At 39.0% G+C, this 18,372-nt stretch overlaps 1 protein-coding gene across 1 annotated transcript; it reads left to right on the forward strand.

Annotated features, from left to right (window-relative positions):
- The first annotated feature begins 17,334 nt into the window (after nt 1-17,334).
- Nucleotides 17,335-18,372, forward strand: LOC129347381 (modulator of apoptosis 1-like). The gene is made up of 2 exons (XM_055004349.1): nt 17,335-17,625; nt 17,719-18,372. Exons 1-2 carry the CDS (start codon nt 17,335-17,337, stop codon nt 18,370-18,372), a joined length of 945 nt encoding a protein of 314 aa, XP_054860324.1.

The raw sequence follows: 18,372 nt of genomic DNA on the forward strand, positions 1-18,372 counted from the left end.
CCATTGTAGTCGTCCTTCACACATTTCTGCTGCATCTGTTGAATTTCTAAGGAAATGAATTTCTGAAGGGAGAGACTGACAGCCTTGTTATTGAATTACAGTTGCCAATGTGGAGTATTTCTTGCAGATATTCAATATCTTCAGCAATTTTTTGCCAAAGTATCATGTTGTTTTTTTGTGTTTCTGACAACTCAGAGCTTCTTGGCAGGACAGAAAAGCCTCTGAAACTACATTTATACCACTACACACTAAAATCTATGGCTGTCTTGGGTCATACAGTTAAACAACACTTAAGATTTGGTCTTGCAGATTGGTATTTCTGAGACAGGGCATGTGAAGTACTGGAAGGTTTGGGGCACCATCAGTTATATTTCTGGGTCTCATATCCATAGCTTTGAACTGTACTGTCATTGATTATGTTTCTTTTTTTTTTTTCTCCTTTATCGATATTTCAGACTGCAGATTTTGCTGTGTGGGTTTGACTGTGGAGGACGTTGACCTCAGGAAGCACCTCTGAACATTATTATACTGGGCTACTGTACATTTTTCGCGCCAATAATTGCCTTAGACCCAGGCATTTCCATGTTACTCCTCATGTTTCATTTTAAAGACCGTTTCCAGCAAATATCATGTTTTGTACCTTTCTAACATGTCCATATGGTGAGTTTTATATGCTAGGCCACACATCATAGGCGTAATAAGCAGTTAATGCCATGGCTGAGTATTTCCATGTGAAAATTGCAGTATTCCGATGGCAGTGTTGGGTTTGAACATGTATGGCTGAATTACTCCAATATCAGAACTTGATATTTGTAGCAGCATAGAGTAGTTTTAACATGTTTGAGCAGAGTTGCAGGTGAGCTGGTGTGCTGAGCTGTAGCGAGTGGAGAGAGCGGCACTAGCTACATATATCTGCACATTATGTAGAAGGCATCAATGTAGTCTCATTTGAGGCATGTTTAGGCATGAGTTATTTTCAGAGAAAAACATCTCAAAATATGTCGTTTTAACACTCAGAGATGAGATTTTAGGAGTTTAATCAGTATCTAGACATGGATTTTGACTTCATGGCTTAGTTGCAACTACTTTCCAGGCAAAATGAGTGCATTATTTTATCATGTGTAGTATTATTGCTTAAATGGAAGATTAAAAACAAGACAAACACTCAGAGAGCGCAGTACTCTGCCAAGGCTGCTCAGCCACTGTATGATTTCCAATGGATGACATCTTTTAAAAATTCGTGGTCCGCAGCGGTTTGGAGGAGGAACACAGTCATGTGATCATCAGCAGACACCTGATGTAGTGTTCACTTGTACAATCAAGAAATCTTTAACAAATCCATGGAACCAGACTATAAGCTGCATCACAGCCAAAATCTAATCATTTGATCCTTGTGTCACTTCTGACCTTCCCTGAAAATTTCATCCAAATCCGTTAGTCCGTTTTTGAGTAATGTTGCAAACAGACAGACACATAGACAAACCACTGCCAATCATCACATAACTCTGCCACCTTTCTTGGCAGAGTAACAAAGCTTTGTCATAGCAACTGGACAACAGAAATTAGCTAAGCTAAGTTGACTGGCATTCAGGTGATTTTTATTCCTGCTGTGCCACCCTTCTGGGCCATATGGCATATTTGGGACACTGTCTGTGATCGCTCAATTTTAAGTGTAACCTATACAGCTGACATCTTCAGCATTATGTCTTCCATTTAATTTTTACAATGAACGGAAGCTGAGATGTATGCCCAAAATTTAACACTGCAACTAAAAATATAAATGAAGTACAAGAATGTGCTGACACAATGTATTGTGCATTTCACCTTTATTGATAGCTTAGAGAAAAAAAGGTCTAAACGCCAAGATTTGACAAAGAATCCCTACACAATAGCCAAATATCTGAATAGTAAAGTATTTGGGTCCAGCTCCAATAGCACCACAACTAATAGAAAAATAATGACGCATATGTTCATCGTAAGGGTCTTGAAATTTTATGCAGTTTATGGGCAGCACGAATTGATCATGTGACATTTTTCCTTACATCAAGCTGTCAACAAAGAAGTAAATTCAAATTACTATTATTATTCTAAAGTCTCTTTTGCTGGTTACTGTAATCTGCATTCCCGTGACTGTAGTCGAATGCAAACAGCAAGACCTGTTGTTTGACTTTGGATTTATAGAGTGTTTGATATTTTTCCCCCTCTATAGGAAGCACATGTCAAGATCACTCAACATGATATTACAAATCCAAACATCCTGTATTCCACTGTAGGAATTTTAGGAATTAAAATTTCCCCTGCACGCTTTAGCAGGAAGCTGTGGCCTCACCTCTTGGGAGTTACAGAGAGGATTTTTGTGGCTTAAGCTGTGACCTCTGCTGATAGTGTGACAAGCTGTCAGTCTATCATGAAATCATAAAGACAAGTGCTGAGATCCTTTGATTTGTGTAGTCTCTGAAATATCCACATTCATGTGCCTATGCAGTGCACAACTTGCAGTAAATTTGAATAAAGAGTAATATGTAAAATTAACAAAGAAAGAGAAATATTGTAAAAATCAATGGTAGGACCATATATAAGGGAGAACCAGGCATTGGTGGCATTTTCTCTGCAACTTGATGGACTTTCCTTGGAGGAACTTCAGTAAAGCTCTTATTCTTTTTCCTCTGAGAACTTCTCAGCAACTCCCAGTTGTTTTCTTAAAGAAGTGATCCGCCAAAATATTTCATTGCAGCAATAACAAAATTATGGCTGACGTCAACGAGAATTGAACTCGAAGAGTAGCCGGTGTGAGTTATTCAGGGTGTCGAAAGATTTGATTCTTCAAATGCAGTTTCCGTTTGGGTGTTTTTTTTCATACTTGAGGTTAATGAAGGACATAAAACCAGTTGGAAATGCAAAAGGGGTGGCGATTATTTCCCAGCAAATCCATTAATTTTTTTTTCAAGCTTGGTGACTTTAACTGCCTCAGTGTGTCACTTAGTCCTAACATAATTTCCACAAATCTTCATGCACACTGACTTTAGATTATCTTCATCTCAGTGGACTTGCTCAACCTGGCCAAATGCCTAAGTGTGTTGGCCTACAGATTTTATACATTTCATCATTTAACATATGCAGGACAGAATCAGTAGCCTATGAGGTGATGTGAGTGTATTATTCCAACTACTTGACAGTAGAGGCTTTTATATTTACATCGCAAGAACAGAACTAATAGCTTACCCAGTGAAAATATTCATATGAGTGCAACAGTACTAGAAGCAACAAACAACATTGAAATGTGTTGCCATGAGTTTTCCTGGCCACTCTCAGATTCAAACCATCACTCTTTCAGTAACTCTCCCATACTTTTATCCCCAAAAAACTGCTTTTTGAACTGTGGATAACTCTTCACCCCAATTTGGCAGCAGCTAACTCAGATCTCCTTTTCTTTACCTCCTTTTATGTCTTTCTCTTGAATTTTTATGCACCCTTGCCGCCTGCATTTCGCATGCTGATGAGGTCCCACGCTTTGAACCCTGCTGCTCTCTGAACTAGCAACATATTACAGCATGTCCTCGGAATGTCCTTCATATCACAAAGTGATAAAAATACCAGACGTCTTACTAAAGAACCAGGCCAGCACCATAGTAGACTCAGTAGTTTGCTCAATTATTAGACATCCACCATAGAATGACAATATCAGGGAAAGAGAATAATGTAGAAAGACACGTATTATATAATGCAATAAATAATTAGAACCTGTTTATTTGGATTCATTTAGTCTGTGTTCTTTTTAACCATGCAAACTAAAATTGTATGCTATAGTTCTAGGGATTGTACTAGTTCTCGAGTTTGAACAAAGCAAAACAATCTTTAAACTTTGAAAACACTGTCATGAAATTTGATGCTGGCATTCATGGTCCCCAGACAATAAAACTTAATTTCTTAGGTTATCCCTTGAATTAGCATTGATGCCAAAAGCAGAGCAAATTTCTCACTTATCAAATAAAATATCTCAACATCTTTGGTATGGACTGACACCAAACTTGGTACAGATGTCAATGGCTTCCACATTATTTCCGTTTGGCTTTGGTGATCTTTTGACATTTCCTTTAGTTTCTCCATAAGGTTGACCTTTGTGGTTCTGCTATTGTGAGAACCACACAACTATGTGGTTTGTCTTTAGATTTAGTGCTCCCATTGGCGTGCCCCTGAGGATGAAGTTGACACCTAACTTGGTATAAACTTTCTGGTAACTACATGTTTTCTTTTGACTTTGGCAATACATTGGCTGTTTCCCGTAGTTCTTTCAAAAGGTGGATATTTGTGTTGGGCATTGGGTTAATGACTGCAGTTACTATCAGATAGATTGTCTTTAGATTTGGTGCGTAGGTTTGTGTTCCTCTGAGGATGAATCATATTAAGTGTGATAATTCCAAGAATTTTCATCTTGTACCGCCATCTTTTTGAACATCGGTCATCAGATCACTTCTCTGCTGACATTCATGTTCTCCAGAGGATGAATCCCAGTGACTTCAGAATTTTCATTTTGTGGCATCAACAGGTCAAATTTCTTGATTCTCAAATATCTCAACACCTACAGTGTGGATTGGCACCAAACTTGGCACCAAACGTTCATGCTTCTCAGATTATGTGTTTTGACTTTTCCTCTAGTGCCTCCACAAAGTTGACATTTGTGGTTTTGGGTGAAGTATTGCAATAACTATTTGATGGATTACTTTTAGATTTTACATACATTTGTGAGTCGTGAGACATTTGTGTTCCCCTGATAATTCAAGTATTTTAAGTTTCCTTGCTACCTTAAACTATTAACACTCCCCTGGGCATCACTATGCTAAGAACCATTATACCAGCATGTCAGATACTAAACTAAGACAGTGAATGCTGCAAATGTTATACCAGCCAAATGACAGCATGTTGCTGCCTAAACACAGCTTCTCAGAGCTGCTACCATGACTGTAAACTCTGTTTTGTTAGCTTTTCTCTCTTGTGTGATCTCCCCTTTCTACAGCCCTTAATCCACTCATCCCTTCATCTCTTCTCTTTGCTCCTCGCTCTACATTTGCATTGCCCCAGTTAGTTTTCACATTCAACCACTAGGCCATCACAGTGGTAATAACCGCTAAGTTAAAAAGCATAACTTTACGAGCTGTGGCTCTGACCGTCTCCAAGCCTGTTTAAACTGTGATCAACGATTGCACGCAAGTGATGCTAAAGAGGTCACGAACAAACTCTTTATGTTGGAGAGCAGCAGTTGGAACTTCGGGGAAGGTGGTGGACAACACTCTTGACTTTCACTGGGTTGCTGATTGGAAAAAGCCTAAACAATATGATTACTTGCACTTTGATGAGCTTCCATTGGGGCGGAAAGAAGCGGGACTGTAAAGTTTGCCGCCTGAAAGTGGCTCCGGAAACATCACTTGCTTTACTTTTTGCTGTAAAACTGAGATGACTGACAGATGACGAACAACAACAGACAACCGTCTCTACTGGAGATTATGATCCCACTTTAAAGGCATCTTCAGACTTTCCTAATGTTTCCCGAAAAGTTTGCCAATTCACATTAACAGCCCGTCGATTAAAACATTGTTTCCCTGAACTCATAAATCTTGGTCCAACGCCAGCTGACATCGACTACTTTAACATGACTTTGACAAGTGACAACAACAGCCATGACATCAGCCCTGTGACTGCGGTGATGCAACAACGAACATGGTGACAGATGAGTGCAAAGAGCCACCAAGTGAAATACTTGGCATCTGTCAGACACCTGGAGGGACAGAAGAATGATAAAATGGAAAGGACAGGCTGGAAGACCGATGGAGGGAGGAAGGACTTAGAAAGAAGCGTGACAAGCTTTCAGTGAAACGGTGGTGACGGATCAGGCCTCATGCTGACAGCTCAAATACCAGGCCTCCTCATGACTGTCAGTGGTGTGAGCTGATGAAGAAAACAAACACATGCACTTAAATACTCACAGAGAGAAGAACAAGAGGCATTTTCTGCAGCAGAGAATGGCATTTTCTGTTGTTTTTGAAATGACTGACAGATGTAACATGTCGTCTCTGCAGCCCAGTTTTTGGAAAAATGCCAAAACGACCTTGTCAGAATAAAGGAGTTCTAAAAGTGCTGCTGGGTCCCAACTACTGTACGATTGAATCAATATGAGTCAAATCATTTTTTTCTCATAGTAACTGGTGGGGGGGGATGACACACGTTTTGTTGCATTTCCATAGAGTAGCTTATTTTTCCGCTAAAATTCTTGCCAAGCCTAGCTTAAGCATATTGTGGTCTCATTTAAAAACCATTTTCAAAATAAAGCAAAGTCATCCATCATCTTTGCCTGATGATTGATATACACAAGTAATGCAGTATAACAAACTTCAGGGGTAAACTAAATGGCAGATATTTCTTCAGATTAGTCCGTGTGGGTGCACATGCAAACGTGTTTGTGGCGTGCTGATTGTGTTTGCATTTACATCTCCAGATGCAGCTGAGTAAGGAGGTAATACTGCTGATGAATGTGTGCGCATGTGTGTGTGTGTGTGTGTGTGTGTGTGTGTGTGTGTGTGTGTGTGTGTGTGTGTGTGTGTGTGTGTGTTTCCATTTGCATCCAGATGCAGCTGAGTGAACAGGAAATGTGGTGTTAACTGGAGTCTCACTGCAGCGGCCCACAGGTTAAATGGTGTCACAGTCAAAGGAAAGGGTTAAATGGAACCACATGGACACACACATAAATAGACACAAACAGATGTATATATGGACACGTTTTTACACAAGCAAGAAAATTCACAGGCAAGTTTGAGAACATTGCCGTCTACATGTGCGCACGTAAATGTGTTGAAATGCAGATGTTTGCCCCCTCACTCCTCACTCACACAAACCGAGCGCTCCATCGTTAAAACCTGTCACTTGCCGTCTTTCTGCATCTCTCTATCTGTTCTACAGGCTGCCTCCAAACTGGGAGTGTTGGTCTTGCATGTGCACAACTAAGAGCATGTGTGCACGCATCCATGCGCGACAGCCCGGCAGCCGAAAAGCCTCTTCTGCTATGTATTAGCGGTTTTGTCAGGGGTGTGTGTTTGGCCCTGTTGCCGTGGAGACAGAGCCTGCAGGCAAGCTTCAGGGCTACTCTGTTAGCATTAGTGCTGTTTATGATGGCACAGACCGGAGAGAGGGAGGGAACCAGAGTGGGGGGAAAAAAAAGAATAAGATCCTGAGAGATAGAACGAAAATGTCAATCACCTCTTATTTTGGCATTTCTTTCCTTTTTCTTGTCAGCTTTTTTGCTTTTTAAAGTATTTAGCCTACTTTAAGCTTCTAATAACAACTATTAAATTTCTCTCCTGCTACGCTGGGTTGCTACTTTTTCCAAAGTGGTGTGTTGTTGGAGAAATCATTCAAAGGCCTCTTCAGAGTGCAATGTTTAATAGTATATTGTCGTATGGAGAGCTTACACACACAGAAGACCAAAAGACAGTGCTCAGACAATAAGTAAATACAGTTTTTACACAATATTTTGAAGGACAAATGGTGATCACGGTTGTGAAAAGTCTGAGAGCCTCATCTTAGCTGAACAACTGTTGCATGTGGATTCAAAATATTCGATCAGTTGCACTACTGTTCAAAAGTTTGGGGTCACTTAGAAATGTCCTTTTTTTTTTTAAAGGAAAGCAGTTTTTTTCAATGAAGATAACGTTAGATTAATCAGACATACAGTCTGGACATTGTTATTGTAGTAAATGACTATTCTAGCTGGAAACAGCTGATTTTTAATGGAATATCTACATAGGGGTACAGAGGCCCATTTCCAGCAACCATCACTCCTGTGTTCTAATGCTACATGGTGTTAGCTAATCATGTTGAAAGGCTAATTGATGATTAGAAAACCCTTGTGCAATTATTCATTGACTATGGCCGCAACATTTTAAATTTGCAACCTACATTTGAATAAACAGTCCCCTTTGTGCCACATTTAAACTACTCGCACAAACCTGTGCATCAAAGTGAGGCTTAAAATTGTACCCAAAACACCTCACTTGCTGAACATCAGCCTACACAGTTTTCCAGTGTTCTTAAACACCTCACATACAGACTACAGTAGGTGCTAGCTAGGCAGCAGTGCACAGAGAAGCCTCCGGTTTCTACTGAAGCACAGCAACTCAGACAGGTGTAAGACTGAAAACTACTTTTAAAAGAATGAAACAAGCTGTTCTGCTGTGAGATTTACCCAAGATGAAACCAAATGATTTTATCTACATGGGCTGCATTTATGTGAGCAGCATTTTCCATGAGTGGAACGCTAACTTTTCAATATTGCAGTTGATCATGTTTATTTAACTGTGGGAAGCCAAAATCTTGATTATGAACAATATTCTATTAATTGCACATTGCTACCACAGAGGATAAACTCATTCAATTACCAGGATTGGAAATCAACAGTACCTCAGATTAAATTCCACATCGGTGTTTCCATCATACACCTCAAGAAAAGAAAAACCATCTAATCTGGTTTAATGGAGCCATCATTTGTTCTTCAACAGGGCAATGAATGAGCCAAAACACACCCCAATGCTGTGCAAGGGCTGTTTGACCAAGTGGGATGGAGGGAAGTATCAAGAGACCAGGCCTCCATGATCACCTGACCTAAACCCAGCTATGATGGCTTCAGATGAGTTGAATTGCAGAGTGAAGGAAAAGCAGCCAACAAGTGCTCAGCATATGTCGGATCTTCTTCAAGACTCCTGGAAAACTTTCTAAGGTAATGACCTTATGATGCTGGTTGGGAGATTTCGAATGTAAAGGACTATTATCAAAAGATTAAGGTGACTGCTTTAAAGAATGTAAAAAATCAACACATATTTTGCTTTGTTTGCATTTTATTTGCTTTCTCCAGAATTCCAGCTGTTATTTCATATTTGACTTGTACTATACATATTTCAAACAGTCTCCTTTGTTACATTTATTGAGGTGTCTGCAGCATAGAACACTTTTCATCCTCCAAGAAAGATAAGCAGATATCAGTATGGTTTGGCACACAGTACATTTTCCCAGCATGTTTCATATTAAAGCCAAAATAAGGGAACTAAAAAAACTGCTGTAAGTTAATTATGCTGTTAAGGTCCAATCTATCAATTTTACATGTGGAAAACATTCACAGTAAGCAGAATGTTTCTAAACTGTGAGGAAATAATCTAATCTTATGTGTAAGACTTGTGTGTATTTAGGTTTAGACATAAATAAGCATGCCACAAAGTGGATGCAAGGAGTTTGAAGGAAGCAGGTGTTTATCTGGGACTCTCAGCAATTAATGAGAATTTTTTTGGAAACGATTTTAGAAAATCCTGCCTTTGTCTTTTAATAATTGTGTAAATTCAGCCCCTCTCATGAGCCTTCATCTATTATTAGTTGTTTCAACTTGTCAGTAACACCTTGGAATGACGTAGTTCTGTTTATTTATTGCTATTTGTACAGAACGTCAAATAGGAATAAACTCCCTCTGCTGACTCCACTGAGGAGTGTGTATTTAGTTTGGCCACTGGTTTCCTCTTATTTCAGAACAGGCATTAAAAACAGGTCAACATGCAGAGACTTAAATACATTTGTTAAGTTATCCATCATAGTAAAAACGTAGAAGCCTTTAGCTTCTTGTCAAAGTTCCATGTAATGCAGTGGGATGCTGGGGCTGTTTTGAGAAACTCTCCTTACTGGTGCATTTAAGTACAAGCTGGCTGCTAAGAGGCACTGCATTTATGAGCTGTTGGAAATGTGAATAGTAAAAGCCAACAATATGCAAAGATGGATTTAGCAGAAAGGATCATGTGAATTTGATGGCTAATTTTAATTTTAAATGTCAGAATCACAATACTGTTCCCGCTCACAACTGTCCACATTATGACAGCATGTTAGAAAAAATTACTGTATGGTGAAAACGGTATGATCTGGAGCTTGTTGACAGTAATGCAAAACATATTCGTAAACAAGAAAAACTGATATATACTGTCATTTTTAGGACTATGTACTTGTAACGGGGTTGAGGTTTAAAGAAGCAAAAAATGAAAATATTCCATTGTACAAGGATGTAAACTGCATTTAAAAGACAGCAGGATTGGTTGACTTTGTTTGGGCTGTCAATACACAAGTTCAGGATACTGTGCAACTTGTGATTGTAATTGATGATGGCAGGGCTATGGGGAGGTTGCTAGGCAGCATTAGGCTAAACAACAAGATGTTCCCAAGGCTCAGCCAGGAGATTTATAGTCCTGACAAGTATTGAAGTCCTTGTCTTGGTGTGGATTAAACCTTTCAAAACTCATCTCTGAACATGAAAATGTCATATTTTGAAGTGTTCTCAATGGAAGTTTTTCCCTTCATGCCTTAAAACGGCTTAATCTAACTAGGGCTGAACAATTAATTAATGTAAAATTGAAATCACTAATGGCTGTAATCAAGGATATATGAGGTGTGGCCATTTAATAATGAGACTAAATGAGACTTTAAACACTTTTGCCATTAATAGCCAGCTAAAGAAACAGTGCTAAGTGGTCACTAGGGTCCAGCTGATATATTGGCTTATCACCGATACGTTACAGTCAGCATATATGTTATGACTCCACCAAGGAAGCAGCGCCTCGGTGGAGTTATGTGACGATCAGCGTTGGTTTGTCTGTCTGTCCGTCTGTTAGCAACATTACTCAAAAACGGACTAACGGAGTTGGATGAAATTTTCAGGGAAGGTCAGAAATGAAACAAGGACCAAGTGATTAGATTTTGGCTGAGATACGGCTTATAGTCTGGATCCACGGATTTGTTAAAGATTTGTCTATTGTTGCAAGGTGGTGACAAGGCATCACTGTAACTATGACAACAAGCGAACACTACGTCATTTGCCTGCTGACGATCATATGATTGCAATCCTACTACAAATCGACCGCCCGCTACATATTTACGTCACGCGATTCGATATCCGTACGTCATGTACACACGCATAACACACGCCTGTGCTCAGAAATCATGTTCCCATGATTTCTGCCATGAATTTTTTTTAAGATTTCATCTGTCGGACATACAACGACTGAGCAGCCTTGGCAGAGTACTGCGCTCTCTGAGTGCATTTTTTGTTGGTATGTACTAAACGGTGTGTCTGCACTTCTATGACTCATGGTGAGCCAAAGGCAGTGGCAGCATTTCTTGCCATGATGGACGACAGTCACAATGTGAGTACTGATTGTGAATAGTTTTATCGTTTAACGTTGTTGACTTGTCTGATTGTTAACTTGCTAAACTGAGAAACAAACCATGTTTGAACTCGTAATTAAGCACCGCAATCGGTCACGTTTTAATTAACGAAAGCTGCTGTAAAACCAACTCTTAGCTTGTTTGCTGATTTGTGTAATTAAGCCGTAACACGATTTTGGCAGCTCAGCTCTGAGATGATGGTAATTAACTCTCGCCAGCATATTAATTAGTACTTCATCAGATGATAAAAGCATGTTGAAATGAACTGTGTCTGTCAACAAGATTAAGCAGTAATAACCTGCAGTGTGAATGCTTGTTTAATACTTATTGTTTTACAATTTTAATTATGTTAATAAATAACAAACAGGATTGACAATTCTAATCATCCTTTTGCCAGTTCTAGGATTAGGTCTAATTTATATTCATTTATGTTTACAAATGATCTCAAAAAGGTTAAATTTGACCAGTTTGCCCTTGCAGGAGGTTGAGCAGGTCGACTTCTCTGGGTCAGTTTATCATGAAAGGTAAGAGTAGCAGATATTTTATTTCATTTTTATTTACACATTGCCCTCTAATTTACTGTATACAAAAAAAATATTTACTGAGTTATTGAATGTACCTTTTTTAAGGCATACCAATATTTCCTTCAACCCAGCAGTGATAATGTTGTCTGTCTACTATTTCAGTGAAGTGGAGAAATTTTGTAGAGGGCTGGAAAAAGATTTGAAGAAAGACAAGACAGTTAAGTCGGTAGTTGGTGCTCACTTCAATAGGGTTTTTTTTTTTGCCATGAAATATTCAAAATAAAATATATCTTTAAAATTATAGGTACTTGGACATGAAGTAGTACTTTGTGTGGAATACTCCTTGGATAAAGCTTTTAAATTGTGAGTGGAATTTTGAGTGAAATCATTCATTAAGACCGTTAGTCATGCACTTTAGTGATCATCCATTGTGATAGGTGGTGCTGTCTTAAAAACAAGACTCTGAACATGCGGCCCTAGAATTGTGGTCCTATCAGTGCAGCTGAGAGTCCTGAGAGTGCAGCTTGTAGGTCTTCAGACACATTCTGTTGGTTAAATGGAAACTTTTTCACAGAACACAGCCATCAAAAGATGCTTGCATTTAACTGAAAATGATTCGATAGCTTGTTCAGCAGAGCGTGCCCCGACTCATTGGCTGCATGTGCTGCAGACACTGCTGAGAGTATTGCAAAGTACACATCACAACTAAGCAGAAAGTGGTGTGGAGTCAAGTGGTGTTTATGCCAAGTTGCTAGCTAGTTTGTGAAATGCATTGCTGCAAAGAAACAATAATCCTATTACTTCCCTTTTAAAGTGTATAGAAATAATTTCTGCTAATATATCAACACCAGAACTAAATTCAGTATTAGCATTGGCTCCAAATATCCAGCATCAGTCAGGTTGTTGTAGTCACTATTTGCTTTTGTCAATCATTAACAATTGTAGCCGAGTTGTGCTTCCTTAAAAAAAAAAAAAAAAAAAAAAAAAATTACTCTATGGATTGAACTCATGTTACAACCACACCCATTTTTCAAAACTGAAAAAAGCAGTGTCACAGTTGCAGCTGTCATTTAATGACTTCCCAAAAGCAACACTGATCATGAATTATTTTTATGTGCCAAATAAATGCAACAATGCACATCAGAGAAACATGCAACGCAGTGGTCAGACTGTAATGCATTTTTATTGTGTCATAAAATTTGAACGTCATATTGTGACATTACGATTCATGTTAACAACGATGCAGTTTACTTCACACATTGTTTATTTCCTGTCTGCTTTTCACATGGTTTGTTAGCTAAGGGCACATTAACAGGTGAAATGTCTTTTGCTGATTTCTTTGAGATAAATAAGAGTCCAGGGAAGTTAGGAATTGGGGGGGATTGTTATCTGATGAGGATTTCCTCTCCTGACAGGAGAGGGAAAACAGAATTCACACACACATACATAAATATCCAAATATACATGGATATTACACAGTACACACAAAGCATATTCAAAAACCTACTTAACACATACAAAATTTGGACACACACACAGACACACACACTTTGTGGGATCCTGGTTGCACATATCCAAAACCCAACCACACTGTTTACCCACCTACGCTCAACTGTAGCTTGTTACCACGACAACGCCAGCAGCCATAAATCCCTATATTGACTGAAACGATCATTAATCTTTTCAAGTTTCTCCCAGTGGACCTGTAATGATACGTTAGTAGTCCAAACTTCGAGCACTACAGCGTCGGTGGACTATCTCACACCAATGAAAATATAGGGCAAAAGCAATGTATGTTGGAGACATGCAGAGAAAGGCTTGTGACCTGAAGGTTGCCAGTTTGAATCCTGGAAAAGCAGGGAAAGTGTGACTGGAGATGGAGCCGGCAAAATGCTCTCCATTCTGTCAAAGAATCCTTCCGGGACAGATTTGGAAATAACATGGTGAGTCTGGATGACTGGCCACTTTATTGACCGCTAGTGATGAAAGAATGGATAGACTAATCATCTTTGGAGTACGGGTCACTTTTTTCACTTTTTCTTCACTTTAGTGTTTGTTATCCACAAACTGTTACACTGTCTGGTATTCTCAGCAATGTTCAGGCCCCTGGTGCACGTCAAATCTTCATACAAGAGAATATTACAGAACATATTTATAGAGAATACAGTTTCACGACGTGATACGTTTTCGTCTGCAGGTCATATAAGGATGATAATATTGAAAAGGCCCAAGGGCTAAAGTATTTAAGCCTGGAGGATCTATATGCCCGACATTATCTGTACTAGAGAAGTTTAGAAGATAAATTTCCTATTTATTATTACTGCAGAGATGTTACTTTGCATATTTTATGTCACTGACTCTGTGTTGCATTTTAACTATTCCTTGTGCAGGGAGTTAATCATTAAAAGTAACATTCAGTTGATCTGTAAGCTATAGGTATGTTTATAAATTAATTTCAAAACAGTCAGAGCATCATCTGTTGGTCAGAATTTACAGTTTCGGTTTCAGAGTGCTCAGGACAGGAAAGATGTAGTAGTTTTAGAAATACAGACAAACTCTTGGTGTTAGTTATTATACCAACGCTAAGTAAAGCTTGTCTTTTCACACAGTTAATTTCACATCCGTTTTTCTTTTTTTTACCTTATAGGCAAGAGTGACAGAATAAATAAAAAAAGAGAGAAACAAAGCAATGGTAATTTATTAATTCTAGTTCCTCTTTCAATAAAATAACAAAAGGAACTGATAAGAGTTTTATTTAAGTATTGTATGTACAAAAAGTATAAGTAAGAGCAGTAGTGCCATTAAAATCTGAACACCCATTCCAAAGGTCATGCTATTAAGCCCTAGAACTGGTTCACACAATCAGTCCAGTCATGTTAAGTGATCATTCAAGTCCACATGAGTATACAGAAAAAACAAGAAAACCACTCAGAGCACAGTACTCTGCCAAGGCTGCTCAGTCATATAATTTCTGATGACTGAAATCTTGGAAAAATTTGTGGCAGAAATCATGGCACTATAGAATGTGGCCATTTAATATAGATGTACCCACAAACAAAATTACCTTGTGATGAGCACAGGCGTGTGTTATGCATGTGTACATTATGTACGGATGTCGAATCGCGAGACCTAAATATGTAGTGGCCGGTGGGAATTGATGGGACTCGGAAACACCCCACAGTTTAATCAATTTGTAGCCCTGTCTAAAAGACACAGAATACAGGGCATAAAAATCTGTTAAAAATGTATAAATAGTTGTATAAAAAACAAAGGGCAGTATATTCATTTCGTTAAATTTATTTAAAAATGGATTTAAATAGGGCTTTATGCTCATTAAAATTTGTCAAAATTGATTTAAAACAGTCTAAAATCGGTTAAAATACAAGGTCAAAACTGGTTTAAAATACATTCAGGGGATGAAATGTATGAAATTCATAAACAGAGTTAAAAAAGTTATTTATGTGTGTTTACTATGTATTCAGAAGAGTTATGTTCCTTTAAAACCCCTAATATTCATGGGAAACGTAAGTTTGGTTGGTTCGAAGTCAGGACATGTAGACTGCTGTGCACCCTAACCTATTTTCAAGCCGAAATGTCAATCATTGTGTTTCTGTATTACCACTGGTGTATTAAAAAATTAACAGCCAATCCAAGCTTTTCCCTATGCTAAGAGGCGGGACAAGTGGCGCTGGTACTGTGACGGTTCAGGAAAATATTCATTCGCTGTCGTGCTAAGAAGGAGGCATCGTATTGTGGAGAACATTTTAAGTGAAATATCTGAAGGTCGACTAACCGTGGTCCCGATATTTACTTTTGGTGTGATCTGCATGAAGGTAAATATGACTGTGTAATTTGGTTTTTGTGCTGTGACTAAAGGTTATAGTGATAAGGAGATGGATGTGTTACGCCATATGGCGGCTAGCTATTTAGCTTAGCGCACCATGTTAATGTGCCGAGATGTACTGTTTAGCTAAGCATTGTAATGTTTTTGGTTAAGTCGGATTTACGTTAATTCAACATGAAATAGCGAGTGATATTTTTGGCTAAAGCAAGTTAATGTGACCTGCATGAAGGAGACAGACGTTGTGGACGGAGAGGACGGACGGTCGGAGCGTCAACAAGACCCTGCTGTTTCTTCTTTGTTGTTGTCGCGGTCTTTTCCCCCCTGTGATTCCTGCTGACGAGTGATGAACTGCGCATCTTTTACCAGCTGCCCTTTGTGATCGCTTTTGCCCCAGTCCCCCCTGCTAACCACACAAACTGCTCATTCGGATTTTGTAAGTACTAACACTAACATTAATGTGCACAATTTTATTTTATGCTCTACCTTGAGTGAAGCGACCTCACAGTTTCTGGTCCCGCCGCACCCAAGCTCCGAACCAGGCCTGCAACGGGTTTTTTCAGTGTTCTGTATGTTTGGGGAGTGGATGTGTGTGTGTGTGTGTGTGTGTGGGCCCACAATTATAGGAAACAGTGTGTGAATTTAGTTTGACTTTTTTATGAAACTGATTTAAGAGGTATTTACCGATACATGATTGGTTGTTTAGAAAGGACATTTGATTTAAGAGGTATTTACAGGTACATGATTGGTTGTTTAGAAAGGACATTTGATTTAAGAGGTATTTACAGGTACATGATTGGTTGATTTAAAAAGACATCATTTGATTTAAAGGGTGTTTAAAAGTACACGATCTGTTGATTTAATTGCAGTGATTTAAAATCAATTGATTTGAAAAGTATTAAAAGATACATTAAGTAAAAGGTGGTTAAAACTATTTAATTTGAAAGGTATATTGTTTGATTTAATTTTCTCAGAGATTTCACTGAATTACATTTATTTTATTCTGTATGATTTTGTTTTTTAATAAATACCAGTTGATAAATTATTGTAAAAATTAAATGTTGAGTTACTGTGGTTCTTAGTAGGTTAACTATATACATAAAGTGACAGCGAACTCAGGCCCCATCCCATTGTACTAACCATTCAAGACATTATTTTATAGCTAAGTGAGATAGGGGTTACATAAATGGAGGCACCGCTGGGATTAATTGATAAAAGTCATATGGTAAAATAAATAAATAAAACTAAAATCAACTGAACACAGCAACATTTAATTTTTGCAATATACTTCTAACGTGCTGTCAGAACTGTACAAGAATAGCAGTAATGGAAACCCAAACGAGCAGTCCCTCACAACTTGAGCTAGTTAACTGGTGCAGAGGAGAGTTGGTAGATGTAAAACATGCCCTCCTACTATATGGAGTGCCTGAAAGTGTTTCAATAACTGAGATAGAAGAAACAGCAGAGACTATCAAAGTTTTAGGTAAAGTGGTGGTTAGAGGAAAAATGTTTCACCCACAACAGCAGTCCCTCATGGTGTTGTGCGAGTGCCGTGAAGTGATAGACCCCACTAAAATCCCCAGAAGTGATGCCAGTAAGTGGTGGAAGTATCTGGAAAGCAGTGTACTATGTAGAGCCCCAGTCTGATAAGTTTGAAGAAAAACTACTCACCTTTCTGAGAAATGAAGGAAAAACCTTAGAGGATGTCCAGAGTACCTGCATTCATACATGTGGCTGGAGCAAGCAACACTCTTAGTAGATGAAGGTGAGTGCTCCGACAAAGAGAAACGACAACGGATACTGGAGAGTCTCAAAGGCCCCGCCTTGGAGATCATTCAGGCTGTTCGTATGACTGAACCCGATGCTAGCCCCCATGATTTCATAGAGGCCATAGAGAGCATTTTTGGCACAGTAGAATCTGGAGAGGAACTCTATTTGTCATTTAGAGCCCTGCATCAGCAATCCGGTGAACGTCTGTCTGACTTCCTGCGAAGATTAGAGAGGTCTCTTGTTAAAGTAGTACAGGCAGGTGGTTTACCTGTTAGTTCCGCTAACAAAGCCTGAGTCGAGCAACTTATTAGAGGTTCAACTTCTGATCTCATGTTGCTTCAGTTGAAAATTAGGGAGCGGAAAGACGATCCCCCAACTTTTCTGAACTTGCTACGAGAAATGATTGAAGAGGAAAGCCGACAGTCTGCTAGACAAAGCCAGACAGCACCTGTACGTCGTCAGCATGTACGCACCATACAGGCTGAAAAGGAGAAAGAGCCTGATTCAACCACTCAGCGTGAACTGGAGGCTCAAATTCAAGAATTGAAAGCCCGGTTGGAGAAAAGAAACAATTCATGGTCCCAGTTGCCGCCGGATGATCCTATCGGGGGTTCAAAAGAAAAGGAAAAGAAAAAACAAAAAATTGAGTCACAGAGTGAACTGAAGTCACTTAGAAAGCAAGTGGAAGCTCTAGAAAATAAGATGAGTGTAATGGCAGTGAACTACACATCAGCCCCCAAGCCCAAGAACATGACACAGCCCAGTAGACACAAAGCAGCCCAAACCCACAAGCCTATTCCTTTCAAAATGTCACCTTCCAAAGATTTTGATGGTTACTTCTGTTACAAGTGTGGAGAAAATGGTCATATAGCCAACAGATGCACATCAGCAGAGAACCCACAGAAAGTCATAAGAAAACTCATTCGTGTAGTGCGAGGAGCACCTGACCCCACAAAAACCAACATCTTGCATGTGGATGCCAATATGAATGGTTAG

The sequence above is a fragment of the Amphiprion ocellaris genome, chromosome 18, assembly GCF_022539595.1.
Source record: "Amphiprion ocellaris isolate individual 3 ecotype Okinawa chromosome 18, ASM2253959v1, whole genome shotgun sequence".
NCBI lineage: Eukaryota > Metazoa > Chordata > Actinopteri > Pomacentridae > Amphiprion > Amphiprion ocellaris.

Coding starts and splice junctions, on each gene's coding strand:
- LOC129347381 (XM_055004349.1), top strand. CDS start 17,335: ATGTGGCTGGAGCAAGCAACACTCTTAGTAGATGAAGGTGAGTGCTCC. Junction 17,626..17,718: donor AGAGGTCTCTTGTTAAAGTA/GTACAGGCAGGT, acceptor ATGTTGCTTCAG/TTGAAAATTAGGGAGCGGAA.